The sequence below is a fragment of the Perissodus microlepis genome, chromosome 19 (assembly GCF_051167445.1).
Source record: "Perissodus microlepis isolate ML-2025 ecotype Zambia chromosome 19, ASM5116744v1, whole genome shotgun sequence".
NCBI classification, from domain to species: domain Eukaryota; kingdom Metazoa; phylum Chordata; class Actinopteri; order Cichliformes; family Cichlidae; genus Perissodus; species Perissodus microlepis.
In genome coordinates, this window is record NC_140479.1 from 27237961 (window position 1) to 27246848 (window position 8888).

Below are 8888 nucleotides of genomic sequence, written 5' to 3' on the forward strand. Positions count from 1 at the left end.
TTAAATGTCGTTCAAGAAGCCTGGAGATCTATTTCTGAAGACTTCATAGAGTTCAGGCTGCCTTACATGCTGTGACTCAAGACTTTTGCGTAGTGTTGTAGGTTTCAATGCAAAATCTTTCACTATGACTAGCTTGGATGTTTGAGCCATTTTACCATTACATTTTTCCAACCAATAGTTTTGTCTATTTTTTGATTACATTGAGGTAGCCGTCAGCTCACAGGGGTAAGGCAGGTCATCTAATCAGAAGACTGGTGGTTTGATCCATGGCCGCTCCAGTCTCTAGTTTCTCTCTGATGCATACATTAGGGTGTGAACGTTAGATAGAAAGCACAAGTGCTTGGATGAATGGGTGAATGAGGCATGCTGTATAAAACGCTTTGAGAACACAGCTAGAGTAGATAAGCGCTGTGTAAGAATGAGTCCATTTACCAACCATAGCTATTGCTAATCTTTCATCAGTTTAGTTATTAGTTTAAGCTTTGCTTATCAATCACCTTTTGTCAACAGCTATGTCAAATGTAGCTTAAGTAGTTTAAGTCTTTATTGTTCACTAGTTTAGCTAACTATTTTAGCCCAACTAACTGCTGCAACTTTCCATCATTCAATACTTTTAGCTAACCCCTTTAGCCATTTAGCTGTTCAGCTGTAGTGCAAGACTCTCCCCTCAGTCCATTCTGTCTCTGAAACAAACCATTTTAGTTCCCTTCCAGTTAAACCAACTTTGTCGTGATTGGCTGCCCATCATAAACAGTGTGTTTGAACAGCAGGTGCTGTGTTCACATCTAGAAACAGAAATCAAGCAGCTGAGACAGTCTAAGCTAACTCTAAGCTTTTGGTCCACTGGGATTTTGTACATAAACACATCCCTTAATATGTGAAACTTTGTGTTGTGAATGGGGTTTTTAATTTTGTTTTTTAAATCAAATTATAATCTGGAGTTCAGTTAATTACTTGCTTTTTTCCTAGCCCCATGCCAGTGCAGAACTATCCCTGCTCTGAGGCGCACCTGTCAAAGAAAATTGAATAAGGGAATATGAGACATTAGAGTGTTTAATTATTCATGCCAAATGTATTTATTGACTAAATTTACAGTTCACAATAGACACTAATAAATTTCTAGTCCAATGCTTGGCATCTTTGTGTACACTTGACACATTTGTTGTCTTTCTGTCAGGGGTCCACTTATCACGTCTTACTAACTGGATCCCTTTCGAGTATTCCTTAAATGAACAATCACCCAGAAATCCATTGGCTGACTGTTTTTCCAAGAAATTCATTTACAAAGAGAATAATACACAATCTGCAACAGTAAGGACAGATAATACACTGAATGTAAAGGTCAAATAAAAATGCTGTAAATGATTAATGTGATAAAAGGTAGGTAGTGTCATACTCTATGAGTTAATTTTTTTTCTTAGATAAGTGTAGCGCAGTCTTTGTGGAAGAGTAGTCATCTTTCTCAGCACTGTCTTTTTGTGTTTTTGTAGAGGGATCGGGAGTGTTGCATTCCAGAAATAAAGATTCAATCCAGATCAATATGCTGTCCAAGTAATACTCCATCCACACATATTTTCTTCTCTTGCTCTCCTTCTGTTCTTTCTCTTCATATAGCTTCTGCTTTTGCAGAGAGCCAGCTTCGACAATGACGCACACCTTCAGGAGAGGCAAATATCTGTCCACCCTTTCCCTTCCTTTCATCTTTATGTCTACCGTCTCCACCCTCCAAGCATGTGGTCCTAGTGCTATACATGTCCAGGCTTGGACAGGTAGGCTATGAGGGCAACAACCACCCCCACATACATCCCTGTTCCAATGGTAATGGAAAGTGCAGCCAGGAATAGGGCTCTTCTGGAGCTCATCCCTGCTCTGGAGAAGTCTCCCTTTGCAACGGCCTTGCCAGTCTGACAAAACAAAGCAGAGAGTGAAATGAGCTGGTGTGTTACTCATCAGCACAGAGTGTCTGAGTAGGTGTAAAGCCACAGTTAAAAGAGAGAAAACAAGAAATGCTCTTAGGGAGCCATTAGTTACCATGGCAATTAGGTCATTATCCCTCTGACAGTGACAAATGTGTTGTTTGGGTGTTTTGGTTTCCTATCAAAAATGAGGCTGGCCTTTATTTATTCTTTTGACACATTATTTTCTGTTCTGCTATAATTGTCTCTGCAATTATTGTGATTCAAAACTACAGAGAAACACTGTGCTGCGTTTGAGGTGAGAAGGCTTGAAGCTAATGGTTTTTTGCCAACCATAAGACCAACCAAAGGTGCTGCTACAATTGCAAATGAGTTCTCAGCTATGAGCAAAACAAGTTAAAAAACAATATAATGGCAGTCGGTCGCTCACACAGGAGAGCACTGTGAACCAAAACCTTAGAGTTAATGGTTTCCCAAAGTGAACACAGGTGACTGACAAGTGGGCCGAATCTGTTTAATTTACATAGCCAATCATCTGAAACAACTGCAAGGAGGGTCACAGGGTGGAAAATAGGCTGCGACTGCACTTGTCTGAACGCTTGTGCTCACTGACCTTAAATAGAATGCAGTGTAATAAGAGTTGATGACATCCTTGAGATCTCTGGGCCTTTACCTTGTGAGAGTAGTAAAAGGCAACGATGCCCAAGGGCCAGAAGCAGCAGAGCATGGAGAAGATGGCGAGGCCCAAGTAGTCCCGAGGGGGCAGCACGATGAAGTTGTCCTCACTCTCACTGTCACTGGAGCTGTCACTCTGGAAGACGTTGAGTTTATACAGAAAAATTAAAAGTCAGAAAAAAAAACGGATGTGGAACCTTATATATAAACATAATAACAGAGTATGGCTGACGTATAAAAAGCCAGGTGTACTTTGGACAGCTTTATGGTGTCGTAGCTTGACATCTCATGCTCCCTCTCTACTGTATCTAACCTTTTCTACAACCGCCCAGGACAGGATGTGCCCAGTCAGCCAGAGAGGATTTGGTGCCTCTGTCAACACACATGAGCGGTCTGACAGATAACACAGGATTAACGGATTGTTCCATCATTGCAAGGTGACAGGACAGAGCGTCATTTATGTGCTAAATTGCTTTTACACTCTGAGAGACCTCCACCATCTTTCCTTAATGCACCAGGCATCTTATGAGGTGTACAACAGGAGCCTGTTGAACGCATCGTACCTTGAAAGTCAGGGCCACGGGAGCTAATGAGTGATAGATCTGAATGTCACTTAGGCCACATGGGCACACCGAGCCTGCAGCAACGATGGCAATGTGACTACTACACAGGTGACCTTTAAGAGAAGGTGGCCTTACTTCTCTTAGCTATCCCAGACATGGAGAGGATGTTTGTCTAAATAAACAGCCCCCACAGGAGCAAGGTTTCATTTGTTAGTCTTCCTGCCTTCGGATCAATCAAAGCAGGGAAAAAGGAAAGTGCAAAAACAGAAATCGATGTGTAAGGCGGGAACTGAACCAACCATTTTAGAGGTAATTAAGGAACAGGCAGCGAGGCAAGCAAGAGAAAAAGGAACCATACTTGTAAATAGCCACATTTCACAGCAAATTCTAAACTATTTTCTAGCGTCTGATCGCATCCGAATTAACCAAAACACTGGATGCAATGTAATAACTTTGAGCTATATTCAGAGGATTTCCGCTCAGAAACCTTATTTAGAGGTCAGCGGGGGATCCAAAGAGTTTACAAACAAATACCTTTGCCAAGAAAGAGATTACGAAGCTCTCTCTTATCTGCTTTATGAACACTGTCCACCTAGACAGACGGGTACGATCTATCAAAACAGCAGCTGGTGGTAACTGCATAATCTGACATCACATGAATAAACTGGTGAGTACAAACAGCAGTAATCTCCTTTTATCTCCGTAGCAAGAACTGATAACAGTTCTGAGTGACTGCTGCATTCAGTCTTACTGACAGCTTGCTTGACACAGAGTCCGGTCGGCTGGGAACACGCTCCCAGTCTGGTCTGCCAGTATAACTGATGGGGGTCCGCCGAGGCTCAGTGCCTTTAACAGCCCTGTCACAGCTCTCTCCCAGTCCTTGTTAATGTCTGAAGGGGACAGATGACTCAACACCGGGGCGCGCACACACATACGCACGTATCTGTGCACCTTGTTAGCAGGGGCAATCACAGTGGCATCATGCACAGGGTCTTGTTACTTTGTTACCTGCAATTTATTTTGTCTGTATCACCCAAATGTCAAACATCACCTGCCAGAGACTTGGTCTACGTTTTTTCCCTCCTCTCTGTTGCTGATTGTACACAAGGCCTGCAGCAACATGCAACTGTGAAGGGAAAATGTGTAAACACAGCTGCCACAGACAATATATGGGTAATTTTGGAGCTATATGGACCTTCCCCAGCTGCTGCTCTGTTTCTCTTATTTATATTCCCATAGCTGTAAAAATCCTCTTAATCACATATGTCTGTGAAGGTTCTCAGTCATCCAGGTCATCGTAGTCAAAGGAGCTTGCAAAGAAAAGCGTCTGGACTTCTTTAAGTTACTTGAAGACGTTTCACCTCTCATCCGAGAAGCTTCTTCAGTTCTAAGGTCAAATGGTGGAGAGTCCCATCATTTGACCTTAGAACTGAAGAAGCTTCTCGGATGAGAGGTGAAACGTCTTCAAGTAACTTAAAGAAGTCCAGACGCTTTTCTTTGCAAGCTCCTTTGACCCTCTTAATCACAGTTTCTCTGAGTCGGCATGACTCGAATATTAGTGCTGCGGCACACGGATGCACGCACAAACACAAAGGCAGGAGGAGAAAGTAAAGAAATGTAGGTGCAAAAGGTCTCATATTCCATTTGGAAAGCCAGCTTTTTATCAGAGCACTGTTAATCACATTCATTTGCGCTTTTGAATTGACATGGAATAACTTTGGCTCCGGGCTCACCTGCTCTGACGGCCATGAATCAGCACAGCCTCGCTTAACACTGTTAAAGCACAACATTACTTATGGCATTAATGGCAGTTGCTGCTATGTCTCAATCTATCTGCCAGGCCTCCGAATGACAGGAGCTGGCGTGATCATCAGCTCGGTAAGGGTGCTATACTTCTTCCTCTGCCAGCTCAGAGCCCTGAGTACTTCACAAGCGTCCCTTCGTGAAATTAGATTTTCACCACTTCTGAAAAGACTTTGCTCTTTTTTGCTGTCAAGTTATCTTTTTTTGTGACTATATTAGCCCCAAAAAAGAGAGGAAAAATTGCCGAAATAGATAAAAATCAGATGTGTCATTTTCTTGGAATGTAATTATAAGACAAAAGCGAACAATTACCCCGCACCGCATTTCAAAGAGTCACAAGCAGATTGACCATTTGCAGAAAAGAGTGAGAAATGAGCGTGAATCACGCCGACAGTCTATTAGAACAGCAAATGAAATAATAAGCATCACTACAGCACCGTGACTCATTTTCTGCTGAAAGCTGGCCCTGACAGTTACAAGCAAGTGTTGAAACGCATTTAATTTCATATAGTGACTCAATATTCAATTACTCTGTCAACACTGCCAAACAGTTCTTGCTTCGGTCTGCTGCTTAAGCATGTATGGCTACAGTAATCATTCCTGTATGCCTTGTATAAAAAATGAAGAATTATAAGTTTATTATTTCTCTAATAACTTAATAACACGTACTTCCTCATGTTGCATCAGATGCTTGGAGCTATGGATAACATGCCTATAAAGCATGGTACCCTGCCATTTATGCAGACAACATATTCATGTTTTCCTTTCATGTGACCTCTGACCTCATACTCAGGACCTTGCTGTTCCTCCTCCACCTCATAGGATACCGTCTGTATCTTGGCATCCTTCTCCTCTTGCGCGCTATCCACTGTGTTTTCCGTGGAAACGCCATCTGACGCCTTACTCTCTGTGAAAGTGGTTTCAAAGCTCTCGCTTTTCGAGTCCTTGCTATGAAGGCTGATGTCGTCCTTGCACAGGATGAAGCTGGGCCTGTAGAAGGCCTCCACTGCCAAATGGAGAGAGGTGGCATCCAAGAATTGCTGAGCCTTATGTTTGCCATTGGCCCCAGTGCAGTAGTAGCCAATTAGGCTGTCCTGATATGGCTGGCTCGGGTAGTCACACTGGTAGCCCTGGTAGTCGTTAGGAACTGCATGACTGCTGGTTTTGTCCAGCAGGGGGTTCTGGAGCTCGCTGAGGCTCTCCATGAGGGCTGGTTCAAACGTCTTGTGGATCAAAGGATGGAGTCCAGAGAATATCGGGCAGTCTGGCAGCTGAAGAAAAAGTCATCTAGTTAATAAAACCTGAAACAAAAAGAAAGAAGTCAAGTCTAATCACAGCACATTCTAGGGAATATAGAGTTAATCTAGGTACGGTATAGGTCTCCAGTTTGATCTAAGCATGAAAATGTGCCCTCTAGAACAGATTTCTAATGCAGGAAATATTTCATCTTGTTTGACAATCAGCATTCCTCTCCCAAGCTCTCACCAGTCTGAGCCATAAAAATCACCATCTGGTGTATGTTCAACTGTTGCATCTCACCCCCCCCCCCCCCCCCCCCCCCCCTTCAGTTTTATATAAACATTTAGTGAAAAAATATCTTCCACATGTCACAGCTTCCTATAATGAAAATGCGGAGAAAGGATGATAGTTGGTGCTGTATTTCGCGGTGCATAATTATTTGACAAGTCTGAAGTGGCCTCCTTGACTCCGCCTGGATGTTCAAATGCAGCTGAAGAGTGGGACTAATGAGTAGAAGATAAAAAAAATAATAATAATAAATGACTGCTTTATGTAAAATAATAGCAATTAAAAAACAACAACAACAGTAAAAAACAAAAACAAGAACGCTGTCAGGAAAGGCAGTCACTAAGGCAACGAGTCCACCAATGAGAGGCTCTGTGATATGAGCGTGTCCAGATTTGGGGTTAAGCAAATACACTACTTTGTTTTGCAAAACGGTCAGTCCCCGTGGACCTCGTCCATCAAATTCATTTTTTTCATCCCGTGACTAATGGCGAAATGAGATAAAGGGCCTGCATTATGTTATGAAAATAAGTCAGAGTTATGTCATGTGTTTGTTTAGTTGAAAGTCTGAAAACTGAGAAACAAGCTGCAGGGATGGAAATGCACAAGTACATTTGGATGCGATTGTGATTTTGCCCAGAGATTTTGATTTTTGAGGTCTGGGAGGTGACTGAGTGGAGCATAATGGCATACAGAAATACATGAGTTTGGCAAAATATCTATCTATCTATCTATCTATCTATCTATCTATCTATCTATCTATCTATCTATCTATATTGAAAATAATAGTATACAGTGTGGCATAAACTACACCCTTTAGACTTCTCTGGCTGCCTCTGACAGTCTCCACAAACAGTAAACAATAAAACAGGCAGAGGGTGTTATAACAGATGCATTATTTCCTCCATATGCAGTGACTTCCTGGCCGTCAGAGACAGCGGTCCTTAAAGACATGCAGATTTACAGGAGAACTTTGGAGCCTTTGACCTCCTATGATTAAAAAAATAAAAAGCTCATGCATCCACAATAGCTTTCACAGTTATTTGCCGTGGGGAAGCATGAATAATGTGGGCCAGTGGCTGAATGTGAGCCCACACACTCACACATATGTACACGCGCACAACACTCAGCTCAGTATCTTCAACACTGTGTCCATTCCAATATGCTCCTGTGCCTGAGCCGCTCTTCAGATAACAAGGAATTCCATTACACACTACATTAGACAACAAAAATCACATCTCACATCCACAAATAATTCATCAGACTCTGGAATAAGTGCACTTAGCACATGAGCGTCTTGGACTCCGCGATTATTAATGACCACCTCTGTCCCTCTGTCTATCTACCTTGTCTTTGTTTAATCTGCTATGGGTTATTCATACATGACACTTTCTTAGCCACAAACACAAACAAAGGCACAATATATTTCCCCTATTGTGGTGCGTCCGCTTCACGTAAAATTGGAAAACTTAATTTTCAACGTACAATGGAGGGAATTTCCTATTTGTTCCCACTCTACTGCTCTCAGATATACATCTATCCTAGAATAGCAGCCTAAGAACATATTGTGGCAACCAGCAGCTAAACATCGACAGTCATCTTACCTGTAGTTGAAAATCCTCCGGCAGGTTTGCTCAGCATTATTCCTCGACGCAACTGAGTCGATGTAGACGGAGCAGTGGACCCACCTTCCCACTTCACATTAACAGTTTTCGCAAAACTGCCATCGTAGCAACAACAACAACAGCTCCCCTTCAAACGGAAGTAAGTCCGTGTGTGAGAGAATGGACTCTGGATGCTGTGACAGTGCCGCTGCTGCGTTTAAGGCAGATTTTACGCACAGTATCTCACCGAGGCTCGGGCTCCAAACAACTCCAACGGAGGCTGAGCTGACTCCAGCCAACTGATTGGCTGCGTGAACTCTAAGGACTAAGGATTTGACATTTCTAAACTTCCCTCTTGCTTGGTCGTCTAACTCTATTCAGCATCTAAAGTGTCGGCCGGTTTTCTTCTTTTTTACGCCTCCTCCCAGCGGTTCTATTTTGCATTGTTGCATAAGAGTCCTTTTCGAATCAGGTTCTTAATATAGCCTCTGAAATGTGTGATCACGTGAGCCACCATTCCCACTTTGCAAACGCATCTGATTTGTATCGTGAAATGATCGCCCTGCTTCTAACTTTCGCACCTTCACAGTAAAACGATTAGGTGTTATTCTCGCCCCGCTGAGAGCGCCCACTAAAGATAAACACAACACGGAAACATTTTTGTAAAGCTATCCTTCTGCTACATTAATTTTTAGGGTTTCCCATTCTTCGAGTCCAGCTGTATCACTAGTTTCGAGAAGATTTGCCAATTTAATTTTATTGTCTCCTGTCCCAGCACGGCTCGGAACTGGTTCCAAATATAG

At 42.6% G+C, this 8888-nt stretch overlaps 1 protein-coding gene across 2 annotated transcripts; it reads right to left on the reverse strand.

The window, feature by feature from the left end:
* Positions 1 to 1052: 1052 nt before the first annotated feature.
* Positions 1053 to 8673, reverse strand: LOC146366214 (synapse differentiation-inducing gene protein 1-like). 2 transcript variants are annotated; one of them, XM_084915129.1, is made up of 4 exons: positions 8086 to 8673; positions 5740 to 6258; positions 2590 to 2727; positions 1053 to 1904 (listed from the first exon to the last, which is right to left on the reverse strand). In XM_084915129.1, the coding sequence occupies exons 2-4, from the start codon at positions 6160 to 6162 to the stop codon at positions 1746 to 1748; spliced, it is 720 nt and encodes a 239-aa protein (XP_084771255.1). In that variant the 5' UTR covers positions 6163 to 6258; positions 8086 to 8673; the 3' UTR covers positions 1053 to 1745. The 2 variants fall into 2 exon arrangements, with proteins under 2 accessions (XP_084771255.1, XP_084771254.1); XM_084915128.1 differs by having other exon boundaries at positions 5740 to 6228; positions 8086 to 8672.
* Between the last annotated feature and the right edge of the window lie 215 nt (positions 8674 to 8888).